Here is a 21,021-nt window from a genome sequence, read left to right on the forward strand (position 1 = left end):
CATTTTTAGAACTTTTAGTCATTGCAACCATTTTTTTTTTATGGTAAAATCTGGGCAACTGGGTATTGAGCCTGGAAGCGAACAAGTCTATCTTTAGGGGTCCCCACAGCCACTGCAGCTGATTGAAGACGGCCGCAAGTAGTCTCCAGTCGCTGGAGTCTACCATATAGCGCAAATTCCAGTCAGTTACTACATTTTGAGCTCCTGGTAAATATTCCGATGATATTGATATTCGATGGAGTAGGCAATGATGCCAAAAGTCTTTTGCCAATTCTGCCGACGATGTTCCCCCCAGCTTGTTTATATACCAGACTGCTGAAATGTTGTCCATCTCGAGAAGAACGCAGCAGTTTGCCCGATCTCTGGTGAACGCTCTCACCGCAAAGGACCCTGCTAAGAGTTCCAGGCAGTTTATGTGAAGTTGGAGCTCTTCTTGGGACCATTTCCCTCCTGTCTCTAGATCTCTGCATGGGGCCTCCCAGCCTGCTCTGCTGACGTCTGACTCTATCACTATGTCTGAAGTATCTCTGAAGATTGCTCTGCAGTTCCAGGCCATGTTTTTTAACCACCAATAGAGCTCTGTAATGGCTTCTTGGTCTAGTGTAACCAGCTGATGATAGCCTAGCCCGTCTCTGAGGTGCCTGATCTTTAGCCTATGGAGGGCTCTGTAGTGCAATGGGCCCAGTAAGATCGCCTGAATTGAGGCTGCTAGGAGGCCCACTATGCGAGCTAGATTGCGAAGTGAAATAACTTTCTTCGCTATCACTGATCTCAATTCTTTCCTTATCGCTCAAACTTTCTGCGCTGGTAACTCCAGCGTTGCTTTCTTGGTATCTATCACGAATCCCAGAAACTCTATTCGCTACACGGGGTGCAGATCTGACTTTTATGTATTGATGACGAAGCCGAGGGAGGCTACTAGGTTGCATACCCATGCTGTCTGGTCTCGTAGCTGGGCTGCGCTCTGTCCCAAAATCAGCATATCGTCTAGGTCTATTATTATTCTTATCCCTCTCTCACGAATGGCTGCCGCTACGGGGCGCATGAGTTTGGTGAAGGCCTAAGGGGTGGATGCTAGCCCGAATGGGAGACATGTGAATTTCCATACTTCCGTCCCCCACCAGAATCGAAGAGATCTCTGATGTGTGCTTGCTATGGGGATGGTAAGGTAGGCATCTTTGAGAGCTAGATGAACGAGCCAATCCCTCACCCTGAGAAGATCTCAAAGAAGGTGTATTGCTTCCATCTTGAAGTGTCTGTATGTTACCCATTCGTTCAGACTCTTCAAGTTTATTACCGGTCTGACCTTCTTCCCTCTGTGGACCAGAAACATGTTGCTGATGAAAGCCTGCCCCTCCTGCACCTCCTGTTCTATTGGCCCTTTGGCTGCTAAATCGTGTAACTCACTGAAGAGCCGAGCCCTTTCGCTCTGTGTCTTGAACATAGGGGCTGTCTCTTGAGTCTGTGAGGGGGTTCCTATGAACTCCAGGCGCATGCCCGATACTGCTTGCAACACCCATGCATCGTTGGATAAATTGTGCCATGCTTACAAAATCCAGCCCATTCAGCCCCCTATTTTGCAGGGCGTAGTTATAGTACTCACCGCCCGGCGTGCTCTGCTGCCTGTAGTCTCCTCTCCCCCTTGTGTTCCTGAGAAAGCAGCTTCATGCTGGGAAGAAGTTGTCCTGTTGGCAGGTTACCCAGTATTGGGATCTTGGTCCTTGGGGCCTTCTGTGCGTAATAAAATCGACCGGATGCCCGACCCCTCTGACGTCCGTTCCAGACAAAAACTCTGCTGGGAAATATCCTCCTTATGGAGCTTTGAGCTTTCTCCAGGGCGGAATACGTCCCTACGAGCTGATTCATTTCTTTTGAGTCACCAAATAGCATGCCTTTCGCCCCTTTGCCTGCCTCATAAGAAGAGAGGTTGCTTAGTTTACCATCAATTTTCATTAGCACTCCTCTTCTCCTCTCCAAAGAGAGTGCACAGTTCGCGTTTCCTAATAAGGAGACTGTGCGTTAAGGCCAGTTTGCTAGGACTCGGGGTCTACAGCAACGCCTGTGTCTATGGGCCTTTCGGCCAAGTCCCTAATTTTTGCGAGGGGGCTGGAGAGATCCAGGAGTTTATTCTGGCAGCCTCTCCATGCCATGTCCACCCGTTTCCTCACATCCTTGGAAGATTTTGTTACTAACGTGACCACCTTTGGATCAAGGTCTTTCTTCTCTGTCGAGAGGCTTCCTGATGTGGTGTGTCATGTATTGGGCTACACTGGGTGACGGCACCCAGTCTGTGGATTTAGGATGTCTGATTGCTTCCGGATCAAACATATCACCCAGGCCTTCCTCCTCTGGAGGTTGCTCTGTCGTCTCGGGTTGATGAGGGGTACCTCTTCATCCTCACTCTCTTTGCCTGGTGTGTATTGGCATCCTCTTCCTCCCCTGCATTGTACACTCCTGGAGCAGGGGTTTGAGAGCCGGGCACCGTTGCCCTTCTCATAAAGGCATCTTTCAGCCTGCTTACTGGGTCAACTGGCTCTTGAGGTATCAAGTCTACCCCTTCTGGCTGGCTTGGGGGCGTCATAGAGTTCTTACTCTTCTGAGCCTTTTTACTGCCCTTATTTTCAACCCCAGAATCGGGGTGTCGTGGTGAGGTTCCCTCGCCGGGGCAGAGCGCCCTCCTTTTCCTGGATTTCTCCTGCTCAGCCTTTTGCTTATTCAGCATGGCCTCTAGATGGTCTAACCTCTGAGTTAGAGGCAGAACTCCCTCAGAAACAGGCTGTGCTATAGAGTCTCCCACGACTCTTTTAAAACTTAGGGAGAGATCGTGGCCCTCCTGTATGGGCTCTTCTGCCCATTCTTCTGAGCTCCACTCTGGAGACATGGATCTCAACCCTCTGGGCTCACTGTATCGTGCCATAGTATAATTGGTGCTCTTACGTTCACTTGGATTGGTGAAGTAACGGCTTGGTGCATGCGGTGGCTGCTGGGGAGAGATTGCCTGCTTCTGCGATCCTGCTGGGTCCTAAAGGCCCGCTGGGAGGACAGCTCAATGCGTATACGCTGGAAGAGGCGGGGCTGGGAGTCTTGCGAGAACGTGTTCGCTCGCGGCTTCGGCCCCGGCTCCTGAAAGAAAATCACCTCTATTCCTAATGAAGCTGGCCCCGCGAGAGGACGCAGAATGCTACCGACTGGTTCAACGAACCAAAAGTTCTTCAATGAATGGGCCTCGCCGATGCGCGAGGTAATGGTGTTTGGACTAACACATAAATTATTCTCAAGAACGCAGTACAACCATGCGCTTTAACTCAAAGCAATATATTTATATGTTTACAGCAATGCGTGCGAGGTCGCGTGTAGCTAGATAAGATTTCAGAAGCCAGGCCAGATATTGAGAAAGGGTACTTAACTTTGGAGCAGCAACAAAGAAAGAGGAGTTGGGGTCAGCATGGGTCCCTCTTATAGTTAGGAGCTAGACCCGATTGGGCGAGGTGATCTGGAGAGGACTACCTGAACACAAAGGATTATGGGCATTGGTAGTTCAGAGGCATTTGCTTGAGTTTCAAAACTATGCTACCCCTTTGTTTGTTATTAAGCTTCTAGAAGGTCTGGAAGGAAACAAAAAAGTGTTATCAAGTTTTAGAAGAAGTGAAACAAATGTTTAAGTTGAATTGCTGAAGGAGCAGTAATAAAAGAAGAAGGCATAATGCTCGCCTCCGTCTTGCCATAGAATTTCCTTGTGTGTATTGAAGGGGCACCCCTGGCTATGAAGGTAAGTACCAAACGCCCCTTCCTGTGAGCGTCGCATATAGTCTGCATGATGGTTCTGCCGTTAACAACTTCATCCAACCAAAGAGGGTCCCACAAGAGACCCCCACCGCCCCAACAGTGGTACAGCATGCATAAGATTGTGCAAGGAGGAGGCGTGGAGAGAACACTGGTTTTCTCTCCTGGCCATGAAATTATCATATCGTTCCTGCTTGTGTGGGCCAGTTTTTTGAGTCAAAGTGGTTCACTTTTTAGGCCAATGTGGGCCAGTTTGATGAATTACCTCACTATGCAGCTGGTAGTTTTGACCAGTGTTCCTGAATAATTAGTCTTTAAAAGGTACAATTTGCATCAAATGTTATCAAAAACCTCCCCCTTGTGTACTATTCAAACAGCGTCACAAAAGGAGTGAATTCACATTTGCAACTGTGGCCCACTTTTTCGTTGGTGCCCGAGACAATTGTATGCTGGCAGCAGCTAATCGTGACACATCCTGCTCCCGAGTCCCGCCGACCCATCATCATGCCGCAGTAGGGGTATGAGCCGAATATGGCATGTGTCATGTGCCAGTGACACGTGCCACTGTATGTCACTACTACAAGTGACAGGAGCCACTGGCAGGTGTCGCATGCCATGCCAAAAAATATAATAAATGAAGAAACAACCTTCAATCTATCTTTTACAAAATGGACTCCCATGATATCCTTAACCATTAAGCCACAACAATGCTGTAATAATGGAGCTGTCAGTTTCTCTAAATCCCACTTCTTTCATGCACAGTCATGTGCTTTAATGTTAGTCCTTTCCCTGTTTTAAGTCAAATCCTCAATGTAAAGAACAGTTGCATACAAAATATGTCACTCTGTAACGCTTAAAATGTCCAATTAAATTTTTTACATTTTCCAAAACAGTATGGTAACTATATTGAAGTGTGTGTTTTTGTGTGTAGATTAATTCATACTTTTTACACTTTACTGTATGAAGTGTGATAAATACAGTACTACACTTTACATATAAAATGTATAACTTATGTTGCAAGGTATATACAGATTCATGAAAACGTTTTTATTTACAAATGTTGCAAAACATGTTGCAGAAAAATCTTCAGATTTAGGTTAAACAGCACTTACATATGATACATTCAGTCTTGCCCAATTAAAGTTTTCAGAAGCTCTGCAAGGTGATGTCACATCATTTTTCATTTGTATAGCACTTTTCCCATTGGTGTTAAAGTGCTGTAGGTGAATGCCCTTGTGGGACTAAAGTCGATGGTATGAGAAATTTGTCAGATGAGTGTAGAATACGTGTGTGCATTGTGGTGTGGTCTCCTTTAAGGTGCAAAGACAGAGTACGTAATTGCGCCATGTCAATAAATACAGCATTGCATCAGCACGCATGGCAGTGCACGAGCGGGATCGAAGACCATACACGCTGTGTTTGTATCTCTGTTCCGGGAGGAGGGGGCATTTATGCATCCTGGCCCGCTGTTCCCCTCGGGACACCACATGAATTATGATGAATATGAAGGAGGGTAGGGGTGGTCGGGTCTCTACTAGCTACCCATATGGATCTAGCATGTGGATGGCTGCTGTACGATCGTGTGGATGGTTCCATGTCTTAAAATCTCGGCAAAAATGGCTGTGTATACAAAATATCGCAGCAAAAATGCTGTGGTTTTGCCACCACAATCATATAAAGGATCTGAAGCCAAGGTTCAGGAAGAGCCTACCTGCCGTGGTTGGGACCTGTTGGAGCTTTCTGAGTTCAAATGCGGGGCACCCAGGTAACAGGAATTGGCATAGTCAAGGCTGAAAAGGACGATGATCATGATCGCTGTGACTCTGTGTGTTTACGAGCGGTAAAACAATATACATCTAAGAATGCAGATGTGTAGATAGCAAGATTTGGGCACAGAGTTAATGTGGTGAGAGAGTGTCAGATCAGTGTCCATGGTGCATCCCAGGTTCTTTACTGCATTGGGTGCGGAAGGGGGAGGACCTAGGGAAAATGGGTAAGGGTGGGTTGGGGGAAGAGGGCTGTCTTCCCACAGATCATAATTTCTGTTTTTCTTGGGTTGAGGATGAGGTAGTTGCTGGGAGGTCTATATGATCTAATATTTATTTGTATTTTATTTGTATCACGCTCATACACAGGTGTTTCAGAGCTAGACGAGGCAAGGGAAGTGAAAACAAGGGAGGACGAAGTAACTTTCTTACTAGGCCCAGTGACACTGAGAACGTGCAAGTGCAGGGGAGAGGGAAGGGGGAAAGTGTGAGGGGCAGGCGGAAGTGGAAAGTGCTGAACATGCGATAGAACGACAGGTAGTGCAGCCAGCAGGTGGTAAGTGCGAGAATAAGGTGTAGACAACAGGTGTCTGATAAGTGCTGGAAGGGGACTGTAGGGTTGCAGATACAGACCCAAGTGCAGGGGTTGCCAGGAGGCAGTGCGGGTATGTGGCCGGTGAGGGCAGGGATCCGGGTCTGAAATCAGAGGGTAGCCAGGTGCCCGGTGCCAAAGCAGAGAGATTAGCAGGGGAGAAGAAGAGCCAAGGCAGAGCAAATAGGAAGGTCTTGAGGTGATTTCAGAACTGAAGATGGTTCACCTCAAGTTTCAGAGAGGCAGGGAGACTGTTGCAGAGGGAGGCCTCAGCCAAGGAAAGGTATCTACCCCCAACTCGTTGCTTGCAGAATGGACTGACCCTAAGGGAGTTGGAAGTGAAGGAGTGAAGAACTTGCAGAGGGAGAGTTGAATATATTGTGGACCCACGCCCCTGAAAGACTTGGGGACAATGCAAAGGGTCTTGAATGTAATCCTTGCAGCCACTGGGAGCCAATGAAGAGATTTCAGGACTGGAGAGATACGATCCCAGAGCTTCAGGCCAAGGACATGTCTTGCCGTCCTGTTCTGGATGAGTTGTGGAGGAAGGAGAGTGGTTGAAGGCAGATGTAGAAAGAGGCTGTTGCAATAGTCCAGACTAGAGAGAACCAGAGCTCTGGAGAGGAAAGGAAGAATACCTCTGAGGAGGTGCAGTTGGTAGTAAGACTTTTTTGAGACATCAGAGATGTGAGGAGAAAAGGAAAGCGTGAAGTCAAAGGTGACCCGAGGTTCTTAGCCTTGCAAGTGGGAGCAAGGAGAGGGCCAAGGGAGGCCAGCCAGCCAGAGAGTGACAGGAAAGGAATGTGCAGGTGTGCCGATTGAGAATCTCTGTCTTACTGGTATTAAGGCAGCGGTCATTGGGAGCGCACCACTCCTGGATTGCAGAAAGACAGAGATGAGAGAGGGAGAGGAGGTGGCAGAGGGGAGCCTGAAAACAAGTTGGGTGTCATCCACATAGCATTGAAAGTTTGAGCAGAGAGCAGCAATGCAGTGGGCGAGCGGTGCCAGGTATTGGTTGAAGAGCCAGGGACATAGGTTAGACCCCTGAGGGGCACCACAGGTAGAAAGTGAGATAGAGGAAAGGAAGGACCCAAGTTGGACGTGGGAGGGTCAGTGGATGAGTATAAAGCTGTGGGTAATAGATAGGTTGATGAAAAATGTCACAAGGTGGTATTCACAGTATACATTGCAGGTTTGTTGCTCAGAGTGTGAGATGGAAAGGTGTGATTTGTGGAGGATGACGATCCCGCCTGATCTGCAAGTTCCGTTATGGATGGGGGGAATGCCTTGTGTGCGATGGGTCGGAAGTCATCAGAGAACCAGGTTTCTGTGATGAAAGGGATGTCTGGACTTTCAGAGGAAATTATGTTGCATATGTTGTGTCACTTTTTGGTGACAGATCTGGTGTTAATGAGGATGCATGAGAGTAAGAAGTGGGGCCGGGTGTTGTTTGCCCCCGGAAAGGTAGGCTTTGGGGTGCCTTTGGGGTGGTGCTGTGTGGCAGGCAAAGGATCCCCTGGCGTGGGTCCCATTGGGCAGTGCAGTGTGAATAAGGGAGAGAGTAGGGAGTGCAGGGAGTGGGAAAGAGGGTGGAATTAGAGGGGAGAGGTAGTTAGGGGAGAGTGAGCTCTCTCTGATGTCAAGATGGGATGGGGAGGCTCTGAGTGTTCTTTGAAGGTCAGAAAGGAGGGCTCGAGATGTACGGTTCCAATGGAGGAGGATTGGAGTGGGAGAGGGGGTAAAGGGAGAGTGTAAGAAGGGATTGCAGGTGTGGAGTCAGGGGGGTAAGGAGGCAGGGGAAGATACAGGGTGGTGAATGGGGTCAGTGAGGGTGGCTGTTGATGGAAGGGGTTTAGTGGAAAGTAAGAGTGTAAGGTCTTAGATGAAGCTGGCTTGCTGATTTTCAGGGGATTGTCGAGAGGGCTGAATGGGGTTAGTGCTGAAGGAGTTCAAGGACATTTTGAAGATGGATTTCACTGAGTTAGGAAAGGTGGCAAATTTCATAATGGTGTAGGTCAGGGATGCATGCAGGGAACTAGGGTAGGGATAGAGAGAGGTGTGCAGAGATGAGAGGGTTTGGGTGTTTCAAATTCTGTGTTTGAGTGGGTTTTTTGGTACCTGTGGCATGTGTGTGAAGGTCAGCGGGGCGCCCCAGGGAGGGGTGTTGGTAAGGGAAGCATGAGTGGCTCTAAGGGATGCAACACAGAGGAGTGTAGGGGTCGGGGGAGGGTGGTCGCAAGGTTGTTAGAGGCCAGTATGGGACCATTAGGGCAGGCTTGATGTGGGGAGGGTGCATGGGGGAGCAGTCAGCAGAGCACTTGGCCATATTTGTGGTGTGCCAAAGTGCCTGTGTGATCTGGGAGTTGGTTTTCATGGGACCCTTGATGGCCGACACCCACACGAGCACTGGAGTGCTCCGTGCCCTCACTTGAGGGTCCCAGGGATAGGCTGTCTCTCTCTACAACTAGCCAATTGGGGACGCCGGCAGGCGAACACCATTCCACTCTTAAGGCCCCTGTCTGCTTCCTGTCCGCAATCTCGATGGCCTGGGGGGCCCATCGGCTGACCTGAATAGCGACCTGCTCCCACCATCCTCCATGACATTCCTCCTCCTGTGGGTTAGTCGCATCTCCGCCTCTCAACCATTTGGCTCTCCTCCATCATTCCTTCTTCATTGCACCTCCACCAACCTTTAATCCTAGCTGTGCCCGGTGACCACTGTGTGTTCGCTTCTTGCTTAGATTTTTAAACTTAGCTGTGCCCGGTGACCACTGTGTTTTACCTACCTGCTTAGATTTTTAAACGTAGCTGTGCCCAGTGACCACTGTGTTTTACTTGCCTGCTTTTCCTACCAAGTCCCCCCTCCTCTGCTTGCATCCCCCGCCCCCCTCCACTGATATGGTGCTCTCTGTCTCTCCTATCTTCTCCAACTGTTTCTCTAACCCCCCCTTCTCTCTAAGTCTGGTAGGAAGAAGTTCAGGAAGGATATCCTGGTCTCCAACACAGGTTTACCTATTGCTGATAGCTACACCAGCGCTTCCAACAGACAGACTCTCACCGACATCCTCTTCGTCATTCCTTCGCTTAACATATGGACTCTTTATATGGTCTCTTTGCTCTCCCCTTTCCCCTCCTCTCACATTAAATGTGGAACCTGCTGGGAGGCCCTCCTGACTTCCTTTCACTCCTCTAAGGTCATTATTCATGTTTACTGCAATGGGACTGTCTCGGTCCAGGGCCCTCTGGCCACCCTTCTCCTCTTTGACAGACGCATCCCATGTCTTATTAATTCCCTGTCTTCTCCCACTATCCCCTCTCTCCCTTCTGTTGTGTCCCTGCCTTCACCGTCCACCACATCTTCTGCGTCCTCTTCATCTACTACCTTGGCTACTCTGCTCCCTCCCCCTTCCTCCTCTGCCCATCCTCGGGCTCTTCCTTCAGCTCCCCAGGGAGTACCTCTGTTTTGCACCCCTCCTGGAAGTCTTCCAAGGATGGCAACCTTCTCCACCTCGCCACTCTTAAATCGAACTCAGCTGTCAAACACCCCTCTGACATCTGCCGCCTCCTAGAAGAGTATGACCTTGATATTCTTGGTTTGACTGAGACATGGTTCACAGGCGGCTCTGTTACAAGTTTTGACACTCTCCTCCCCAATGGCTTCAAGTAATCCCTATTTTCATTCTGTCTCAGTAAAAATGCAGTAAAATACGTGCTTTGGTGTAGTTTTTCTATCAATGTATTATCAGCATCACAATAACTTGGTATTCTCCCTCTCCGGAGTGTAGTCCTGGAAGGGCCGGCAACGTTCCGCATGGCCTTAAAGTATAGTTCAAGCATTTAACTCCACTGATAACCAAGTGCTGTGCATTCAATAATTATGTGATTCATAGTTTCTTTACATTGCTTACATAGGTGACACGCCTGTTGTTCCTTTGGCAGTCTACTCCTTGCACCCACGACATCATTGGTTATCAGCAAGTTTAATTTTACACATAACCAAAACTCCCTTAATTGTTTAGATGGATATCTTCCCATGCATTTCTGTATATGATTATATGGTTTGATGTTCAAGGAGAAATGGTCAAAAATTGTATGAAGCTCGAGGCTTCGTCTATTTGCAATCCAAGCATTTTCAAATAATTTCTTCTTAACCATGTATGTTCTATGCTCTAAATCCTCCAACAATGTACCATTTCCCTCCAGAGTAGATAATACACCTTTCATCCAGGCCTTCAAAGGAGCACAATCACCTTGTTTAAAAAGAGCATTAAGCTGCCCAAAAAAGGAAAAGGCTGGAAGAAATAAGAGACTTCTCACTAGTACAATTCTCTGCCAAGTAACAGTTATCTCCAGCTGAACAAGTCCCAAAATATGTTGTAGGGCTGCAATAGGAGAACCCATGGGATGTGCCAGCACTTGCTTCCAGATGAACGACTCAAGCCTAGGCCAGGACAGACCCTCTTCTCGCACCTCCGCCCCATAAGTCAATTTTGGGACCAAAATTTGGTTATACATTTTCACAATAGGTAGAAGGGAAAAGCACCCATATTTCCTATCCAATACCCGCAACAAGGTCACTGCCGCAATTGCTTCATGCTTAAGAGCCTGATTAACAAAATTCCCAAATATCTTTTTGCTTTACACCAAGGTATCTCAATTCAGTAACCTCCTCCATTCTGCTTCTATTGATATACCACAGGAAATGAGGCCTACCTGAAAGATTCCTACATCGATTCATAACGAGGATCTTTGACCTGGGAACATTTATGTCCAAGCCAAAGTCCCTGTAGTAATCAGCCAGAGTATTTAATGACCTTTGGAGGCCCATTGCAGTACAATCCAGAAGGATGAGATCATCGGCATATAGAAGGTAATGCAGCTTCAAGGAGCCCAGTCTAGGGAGATTAACCACAATACGACCTAGAGCTGCCCCTATGCCGAGGATATAAAGATTAAATACAAATGGGGCGAACACACATCCCTGCCGTAAGCCTTGCTCGACAAGGATCCAGCTTGAGAACGATCCCTCTTGATCCAGCCTGACTTTTAGTCTAATGTTTGAATGTATGTGTTCCAGAATATTTACCAAGGGTTCCGGACAGTGCCACTTCCTCTTCATCTCCCAAAGCCTAAAGCGATCTACAGATTCGAACGCCTTTGCAATGTCAAAAAAAGCCAAGTACAGGGTATGTTTGTTTTGCACTGCCTGATTTGACAAAAGCTTTATGAACAAGCAATTCAAAGAAGTGCCTGTGCCCTTGCGTAACCCTGACTGGTTTAGGTCCTATCTGCCAGATTCCTCAGCCCAATGTTCAAGATCCTGCAAAATAAAGTGTGAGAAGATTTTGTAGAATGCATCAAGAAGGGCGATAGGTCTCCCTCCTTGAAGATCACAAAAACAATCTCCTCCTTCCATGGGGAAACTGTTGAGTAGCCAGGATTTTCTGAAATAGCATAGGTAAAACTGAGTAAAGTCATGAAAACTTTTGTTCAAAATGTCATTTTTGAATATGTTAATTAGTGATGATATATGCTGGCAATATTAAGGATGATCCAAATCTTTTATTAACAAAGGTGGGGTTTTAGAGTGCCTACTTGCAATTCAGGTTGATTCAGCCTTCTGTCTTTCTTCTGTCTCGAGTTGTTTCCTCTATAGTGCCACTGGCCTCATTGGCTGGTGGAGTGGTCCCTGCTTCTGTCAGCCCTGGCCAATACCTGGGGCGTGAACACTCTTTAACAATGTCTGGGCTTTGTCCAGAGCAGGAACAAGGAAAATGAGTCAAAGCTACCTCTCCTTTAAAGCGCTAAGCAAAACATGTCCCCATGAGTCATGCATTTATTCTTGACCATTTTAACATCTCAAAATACATTTTTTGCACTGTGAAAAGCCTTGCATGTACTTTTATGTTCACACAAAGTGTCATTTATTGTCTTAAATGTACAATCCTTTGCACACCAGACTGTGTCACTTTTCCATGTGCCTGTTCTATTCTTCCATTTTTAAGTTAGCATTTCTTAATCAGAATAAAAAATGTTTTTCTTGTAATGTGTGTGTTTCTCTAGTGTGATCTAATGTTTCCCACTAGACTCTAGTTACATGTTAATCTCTGCTTAGCGCTTGAAAGGAGAGGTTGCTTTGACTCAATTTTGTTGTTCCTATTATTACACCCTCATGAGTTAAGCCCCCGCCATCAAAAAAGAGGGTACTATAGCCTTTCTGGTTTTTGACTTTGTACAGAGCAGCCAAGGTGCTAACAAATCTGGGCATGTCTTTGACAAAAGCTTCTCCAAACAAAAGCCCTGTAGCTGCTGTAGCGGTCTCAGAGGACGCCAACTCCCTGAGTTTCAGGTCGATCTTTACTAAAATTGATCGTCTGCACTCCGCTGTTATCGCACAGTTGGTGTTACCTATAAGATAAACCGCTCTTTGTGCCCAACCAGCCATAATAGGCACATCACTAGACATGCCCTCTTTGGCCTCTTCCACCATTTGTAAGGTCTTGACCAATGAATGTAAACATATGAGGATCCACATCCGGAGTGTCCAGGTCTGGGACATTCTGCATTCATTTGCTCCTTGCCTCCTTATTTATAGGCGTGTCTTGTCGCTTGCTCATGTACCTTGCAACCTTCGTCAGGGAATCCCACAACAAGGATCTCGGGTGGAGTAGCAGGTTTGAATTGAAGGAGTCGTCCGGGGAAATATCTCTGCATTTCTTTATGCTCTTGTTGCGCCTTTTGTACGATTCTCCTTCCTGAGGAGTGGCCGAGCTCACAGAACGTGGAGAACTCTCAGTGCTGCTGGAATCCCATTCAGTGCCATCTTAGTCTTCCTCTGGGCTAGAGGGTATGTCACCTTGTCCCAATGTTGGGAAGGGAGCAAATCCATCCCACCCCCCCCAGGTGCTTTAAGGTGAGGCAATCTCCATTAAAAGAACTATAATAGACCAGGGGAGCGTTCTAAAGGTCCCCACATGCTCATAATTTGTACGCAATTCAGACATTTAGACATAGTGCGCGTATATAAGCAGATGCCATTTTACAGATATTAAGTAGCCATAGTCGAAGCACAGGCCCTGCACGGCCATGCAGTATTTCGTGTGTTAGACACAGGCCGTGAGCCTTAAGGGGAAATCTGAATAGGCCCAAGCGCTGACAAGAGAGACCCACGCTTCTAACCTTGACAGAAACTCTTCTTTGTTTTAAAATTGTTGCCAATATGTGTTTTCTAGAAAGAATAAGCCCTGCAAGGCCACGAGACAGCACTGGGCGCCTTGTTGTACGAGTTATCACACGCAGGCCAAAGCAGGCCTCTGACCCCCACCCAGCCAACCATGAGTTATAGCCTCGACAACTGCCCTAGTCCCAAGACCCCTGTATTCTGAGATACCAGGTGACCCCAGACCACTGACCATAAACCAATCCACCATAAAAGATCTAAGAACATGGGCGTCCCACATTTTATTTCATAGTAACATGATTTGTATTGCGAGTTACAGGGAGGGATAAATTATAGGTCAAAAGCGAGGGTGGGGGCCTTGAAAGCCGAGAGACACGATCGGGATGAGTGAAGGATGTGTGGGTTAGTGTGACCTCAAGACTCCCCCTGTGCCAGTCTTTGAGTATGCCGGGTGCATTGTATAATGATAGAATAGCATTATTCGCAAATGTAACTAATTGCTTCTTTGGTCTTGGTTCCCTGGAGGCGATGAGCCCAGCAGATCACACGTGATGGAAGATGGACAGACTGGGCTGCGACCAATGGCCTGGCATACCCTATGGAGTAGGCCGACCATGTGTAGGGTCGCACCAACCATCCACGTGGGTTTCCACTGTATGCAAATGATGTAATCTATAATGTTGTGTCCCCTTTTAAGCTTCTGCTTGCACCCTTTTTGGCCAAAACATTCCATGGCAGCAGAGTTCTTTGCTGACGCACCTATTTTTGTACAAATTAAACTTGTTATCCTTGCAAGAGTTTCCTGGATCACCAGGAAACCACCAGAACACGCTGGCAACAACACATTTCCTACCTTCCCATGTTCCAAAAGGTGCCCCAACAAAAACAGTACCCCACATGTGTGTTTGCACTTACCTGGGCGCAAAGGGAAAAGGCTAAACCACTGGTACACCAAAGGGCCTAGGAAGAGGACATTCTTATGGTATTTGGTGTTGTGGACAACCCACAGATTTGGGCCTGAGGTGTCACAGCCACTATGGAAAACGGCGAAACCCATACATTTCTGAAAAGAGGACACCCAGGTAATCCAAAGAGGTCTGACTTTCGCAAATCGCCATAGAATGCATTACCCACAAGGGCCGGTAAAGTCCAAAATGTAGGGAAAAAACAAAATATTCAGACATTTGCCACCAAGGAACCACGAAAACACACCGGCACATATTCCTTCCCACGTTCCGACCGGTGTCCTGACAAAAATGGTACCTCACATGTGTGTGCGCTTACCTGGGCAGAAAAGAAAAAGGGTATACTATCCCCAAGCCCAGCGGCGGTCCCAGGGAGCCCCAGCAGGGTCTCCCATCCATATACATACTGAAAACCTGTAACGCAGGCTAGCCAAAACCCCAGGACACTCAGGAGTGATTTCCCCAACCTTGGGTGCCTTTCTCACATTTGGGTGGATGGCCCCCAAGCTCAATAGCTGTCCCGGGGAGCCCCGGCAGGATCACCGTCCCTTCACGGAGGGAAAATCTGTAACGATCAAGGGACAGGGACACCACGATACGAGGCTCCACAAAAAGGATTTAAGTTGAATTATTTCTATTTGTTTTGTATTAAACATTTTGATACATTTATAATGTAAACAATGTTGCAGTATGGAAATATTTTTTAATAGAGGTCATTGTAATCTTATTAATATTAAAAATTATCAATTTAAACGTAATGCATACATCTGTGCAATTACCATCATTTATTTTACATACTTAGGAGTATGGTGGCAAGTGCAAAGCCCCGGGGCAAGAGCAGGAGACTGGCGGGAAAAGGTTGGGACCTCTGAGGCGCTGAAGGTACACCAGGCAGCCAGACAGCAAAACTGAACAAAAGTAGAGGAAAGAGAGAGGGAGAGAGAGAGCAGAGAGATGTGGTTAGCAGGGGAGGGGGAGAGAGAAGGAGGAGGCGAATAGAAAAGTCTTGAGGAGTTTCCAGAATTTAAGGAGATGCGACTCAATACAGATAGATGCCGGGAGGCTGTTCCAGAGGGAGGCACCAGCAGAGGATAAATATCTCCCCCAAGTCTTTGCTTGAAATAGCGGCTCACCCACAGAGTGTTGGAGGAAGACGAGCGGAGGGCTCAGGAAGACAAGCATTTAGGAAGAGAGTGTTGCAAATAGAGTGGGCCCGGGCCCCAGAAAGCCTTGTGGACAATGCAAAGGGTCTTGAACTTAATCCTTGCAGCCACTGGGAGCCAGTGAAGGGATTTGAGCACCGGAGAGATGTGGTTACTTGGCTTGAGGCCAAGAATAAGTCTTGCAGTTCTGTTCTGGATGAGTTGAAGAGGACAGAGGGTAGAAGAGGGCAGATTAAGAAAGTAGCAGTTGCAGTAGTTTAGCCTAGAGAGGACCATGACTTGGCAGACAGTGATCCTCCAGAGGAAGGTGAGAAAAGTTAGAATACCTCTCAGAAGGTGCAGTTGGTAATGGGACTTGACTTTTTAGAAATGTTTGATGTGAGACGAGAAGGATAGAGTGGAGTCAAAGATAAACCCCAGGTTTTTTGCCTCGTTGGTAGGTGGAGGCACAGGGCCAAAGGAGGCCGGCCAGAGAGAAAGAGGGAAGGTGGGAGCAGGGGTCCCGATGAGGACAATCTCTGTCTTACTGGCATTGATGCAGAGGTCGTTTGCAGCACATCATGGCTGAATTGCGGCCAGACTGTCAGGTATGAGTGAGGAAGAGGCAGAGGGTAGCCTGAAGGAGGGCTGCGTGTCATCCGTGTAACACTGAATGTTGGGGGTGAAGGTGGCTATCACATGGGCCAGGGGGCCATGTAGCCATTGAAAAACAAGGGAGATAGGTCTCAGATCCCTGTGGGACACTGCAAGTAGTGAGAGTGATAGGGGATAGGAAAGACTCCAGTTCCACCTGGGATGGGCAGTCAGAGAGAAAGGAGGTTAGCCATGTCAGGGCCTGATCAGTGAAGCCCAGGGTATCACGGAGACATGCGATCAGGGTTTTGTGGTTCACATTATCAAAGGCAGAGGAGAGGTTGAGTAGAATGAGGAGAGAGGGATAGTTATAATCAATATTTGAGAGCAGGTCTTCACAGGTGTTCAGAAGAGCAGTTTCCGTGCCTCTGGATGCTCTAAAACCAGACTGGTGCTCGTGGAAGAAGCCAACAGATTCAGTGTAGAAGGTAAGCTGGTAAATAGCCAACTTCTCCAGGAGTTTGCCAAGGAAAGGAGTGATAGAGATCAGGCAATAGTTTGATTGAGTGCTTAAGAGCAGTGGAAAAGACTCCAGTGGTGAAGGAGAGGTGGCAGAGGTCAGCCAAGGCTAGGGCGAGAGGGTCATTGTTGTCCTTGATGGTTTTGGAGGGACAGTGGTCCATTTGTTTAGAGGAGGCTTTCATAGACCAGACATGTCTAGTGACCTCCTCAGGTGTGACAGGGGAGAGAGAAGAGAGAGGAAGGTGAGGGGTGAAGGTGGTCAAGCGTGGTACAAGAGATGTTGGTGCATAAGGTGGTGAGGAAGAGAAGGTTTATAAAATATCTAGTGTTTTTGAGGTGAAGTATACAGCCTGGGCAGAGCAAATTGCCTGAGTGGGTACAATGGTGGAGGAGGCTGCAGTAGGGTTGGCTAATTCTGAGCAGACTTTGAAAGGTTTGTCCATGTTATTGGATGCCGCAGAGATGCAGGCTTGAATAAAGACTCTTTTCTTGGAGCGGATGCAGAGTCTATACTACCTTTGGAGGAGGCAGCAGGCCAGTTTGTCAGAGGGTGCGCCCGAGGAATCCCATTTCCTTTCGGCTGCCCTGCAGTTGCGTTTAAGGGCTGTCAGTTCGGAGTCATACCAAGAGTTGCACCTTTTGGTAGGCTTCAGTCCTACCCTCATGACAGGCCAAGATTATCAAGAGTGTTGGAAACAGAGTGTTAAAGTTTGAGAGGGCTGTGTCAGGGTGGGAGTGAGCTACACAAGTGGAAGGAGCAGAGTAGGTAGAGGCAAATGCAGCTACTGACACTCTTTTCATCAGTCGGATGACCTTGTAAATGGGAGGCAGTGCCAGGCTTACCGATGCCAGCAGAGAAGAGAGCTTCAAGTGAGAAGAGAAGAGAGAATGATCATTCCAGGAAAGAGAAATAGTGAAAGGGATAGATAGCGGAATGTCAGTTGAGAAGGAGCATCCAAGGTGTGGCCAGTTCTGTGCGTTGGGCCAGATGGAAAGTTGGAAAGAGAGAGAGAGATCTCAAAGGTTGCGGAAAGGTCTTGAGGAATCAGGTGAGGCGAGGTGGATGTTGAGATCACCCAGCAGGAAGAGTTGAGAAGAGGAGGACAGGAGAGAGGAGGCCAGGTCAGCCCATTCTGAAAGGAAGAGGGAGGGCTGACCAGGTGGCCGATAGAAGGTGGCCAACAGGAGTGAAGAGCTAGGAGACAGGGCGATCCTGCAGACCAAGCATTCAAAGGATGAGTAGGCCTGAGTGGGATTGACAGACACAGGGATCCACTCAGGGAAGATAAATGCTACTCCCCCACCGGCCTGTTTGGTCTGAAATAGAGAGTATCTTGTAGCCTTCTGGGAGAAGTGTTTTAAAACAGAGCTATCCTTGAACCATGTTTCAGTAAGGGCTAGGACATCAAGATCCAGGAGTTCAAGGAGGTTGCAGATGTCAGTGGAGTGTTTGACAGCTGAGCGGGTGTTAAGCGTGGCAATGTGAAGCAGAGTGCAATCAGTGAAAGACTTGCAGGGGGAGCAGGGGACAGTGGTCCTCCCCTAAGTGACAGGAGTGCCTGAGGGACAGAAGTAGAAGGGGGCAGAGGAGCCAAGACCTGTAAGGGAGCCGAGACCATACTGGTTGAGGAGGGAGCCAGTGCGGGGGGTCCACAGGGGGCAAGGGAGCCCCAGATACAGTGTTAGTGGGTGGCTGGTTCACACAAGAGGAGGAGGCTGACGGGGTTGTCAATGTGTAGGGTGGTGGCAAGAAGCCCATGGCGAGGATAGAAGGGGGGTTATGAGGCAGCAAGGGGACATAGGTGGGCACAGCTGGCAAGGGAGCTAGGGCTGCCAAAGGAGCTGGTGCAGAAGGTGGAGGAAGGTTGATAAGGGGTAGTAGAAGGTTCAAAGAGTAGAAGGTTGGGTTGAGGGCCCTGGACCATAATGGTACCATTGCGGTAGAAATTGATGATGACCCTGGAGGTGGAGAGAGCAAGAAGGATCTCTCAGCAGGTGCCACCATGGATAGGTGAGGAAGAGAAAGGAGAGAGAAGAGCGATCATATGGAGAGTCCATAGGTCGGGTGAGGGAACGACAAGAGTATGTCTGTGATAGTCTCTCTGTCAGAGGCAGTGACGTAGGTGCCTGCAATCAGAAAGGCCTGGGTTAGAGCTCAGTATGTCCTTCTTGAGATTTATCCTGCAGGAATTAGTAAGGGTGAAGGATAAGAGGTAGAGAAGCAGTTTGAGAATATAGGACAGATAGAGAGCGCCATAGCAAACTGCAGAGAGTGAGGTACACCTAACCAGGCTGAAGCCACAGAGGCGTACGAAGAGCAGTAGGTAGACGGTGGGTGAGACAGAGCACAAGACTGGGAGAAAATTAATGGGAGCTGGGGGAGATAATATGCACAGAAAAACAGTGAACATGCAGAGGAAAGGGAGGTAGCGGGTGTTGGGCTGAGGGGAATACCAGCACAGAGGGACAATGGGACTGAGAGAGGGTGAGGGAACCAGTAGCAGACTAGACAGAGTACAGAGGGGGTGGACTTGTTAGCACATTCTCATGAAAAGCAGGTTATGCACACAGATAAAAACAAATGTAAACATCAGCAGGACTATCGAGATGTGCACAGAGCTAAAAATTAATTTAAACAGCAGCAGGACAATCAAGATGTGCACACAGCTAAAAACGAATTTAAACCGCAGCAGGACAATCAAAGTGACATGCATTTCATAGGAGCCATCCATCTGACCATGCTAACCAGAGCTTTCGCCTCAACTTCCACTGCCTCCGGTGTCGATGCCTGAAGATCTGGATGACCCAGCAGGTAGCCCATGGGGTTGCCAGCCACTGCTTCGAAGTGGACAGTGACCACGTATTCTGACAGCCGCAACATCCAGTGCACTAACAGGAGTGGTGTGTGAAGAAATTACCCCTGGAACATTGGCAGTAGTGGTTTTGGGTCCATCACGATCGTGATAGGATGATCAAACATGTAAAGGTGGACATGACGACACCACAACAGAACAAGGAACACCTCACACTCTATTTGTGAATGTCACATTTTTGTCATGTAATACAAGTCCATTCTGATGCAATTGACTGAAAATCACTTGAGGTGCCTTGAGATTTTCCTTTTCAGTTGTTCAATATATCAGGACATCAACACTCACGTGCTGTAGTGTCTAGGCAAGGTAGCAACCCTTTCAATGTATGTTGAAAAATCTTGGTAGCCGATGATAACCGGAAAATGAGTGGCTTGTATCTATACAAACCTACATCAGAGGGAAAACTCACAATTGGGCATGAGTCTTTGTGTAAAGGCATCCGATAATAAGCAGACAGCAAATCGATTGAAGAAAATATTATTGTGTCGTTTAAATCAGCCATGATACTATCCAGTGCCGGCTGGGTAACCACAATTCTACACTGAAGCATACCTCACTGTGATATTTAGGTTTTGTTGCAATCTATACCAGTGAAAGCCAAGGTGTGGGACATTTCACGTTCAATAATGTCTAGACTTCCAGTGTCATCTTTCACCTTTTGTCTAACATTAAATGAAATACAACAATGACACAACGCCACTGAATAAATCATGTGCAGTGGCAATGTTTGACCTTGCAGGTATGCTACCCTTTAAAATAAGTTTGAAACTAACCTCTAAACATTGGAATAGATCTCATTTCCGTTTTCATTAAATGGCAAGTGGATCAGTCAAAGATCAATGGCCATGTTTCAACTAAGCAAGGTGTTTTTTGACGCGTTAGTAGCACAAAATGGGGTGGAAGTATGTGTAGAGTCGTTTTCTGGGTGCTGCTTGTTTTAGTATCAGCTTCAGCTTGCGGATTTGGACCGAGGGCATCTAGTTGACTGACACCTCTGTATCAAACAGCACTGGAACACTTGATAGGATAATGAAACAGGCTAGCCCGGTAGCAATCGACTAGAAAAAATCAAAAATACACACTTGTTGAAAAAATAAGAGAGAAGAATCATGACAGAGCCTTGAACTTTTGTCGCGAAGGTGCTAATACACAGTCGTCTTTTATTACATTTTAATATAAATTGACTTTACATTTATTCTTGAATCAGATTCTTTTAAAGTTTATTTGTATTTTCTGCAAGCCTTGAAATAAAATAACCTTTTGCAAATCTCAGCAAAACAGGAGTCCATGTTTGCTATGAGAATGTGATTGAAGTGATTTAAACATACAATTGCTGAAGGTTATGTAATATAAGACAAGTGGATAAGAGGAGAGATGTGCACAAAATTAATTGAAGCAAACAGAAGGCAGATTTAAAGGTGATAAGCACAGAGATACCAAGGGCAAGACTGGGTTTTGCATCCCACAACCACCCAACATGCCCACATGAACAAATCTTGACTTCAAACGTATATTTGTTGGCAGCTATGACACCTCAGTTTCCCATTGCCCTTTGAGTGCTATTGCCCCTTGTGGCAGGCCGCTCTCCCTCTTTTCTTCCTCCT

General features: G+C 47.4%; 1 protein-coding gene across 1 annotated transcript in view; it reads right to left on the reverse strand.

Annotated features, from left to right (window-relative positions):
- Positions 1-3,588: 3,588 nt before the first annotated feature.
- Positions 3,589-21,021, reverse strand: part of LOC138455260 (N-acetyllactosaminide beta-1,3-N-acetylglucosaminyltransferase 2-like) — a 127,204-nt gene continuing 109,771 nt past the window's right edge. Inside the window, exon 3 of the mRNA XM_069607096.1 lies at positions 3,589-3,605. Within this exon, the coding sequence (XP_069463197.1) occupies positions 3,589-3,605 (17 nt within the window). The remainder of the gene's footprint in view (positions 3,606-21,021) is intronic.

This window comes from Ambystoma mexicanum, chromosome 1p (genome assembly GCF_040938575.1).
Source record: "Ambystoma mexicanum isolate Mex_15411 chromosome 1p, UKY_AmexF1_1, whole genome shotgun sequence".
In the NCBI taxonomy this organism is placed as follows: domain Eukaryota; kingdom Metazoa; phylum Chordata; class Amphibia; order Caudata; family Ambystomatidae; genus Ambystoma; species Ambystoma mexicanum.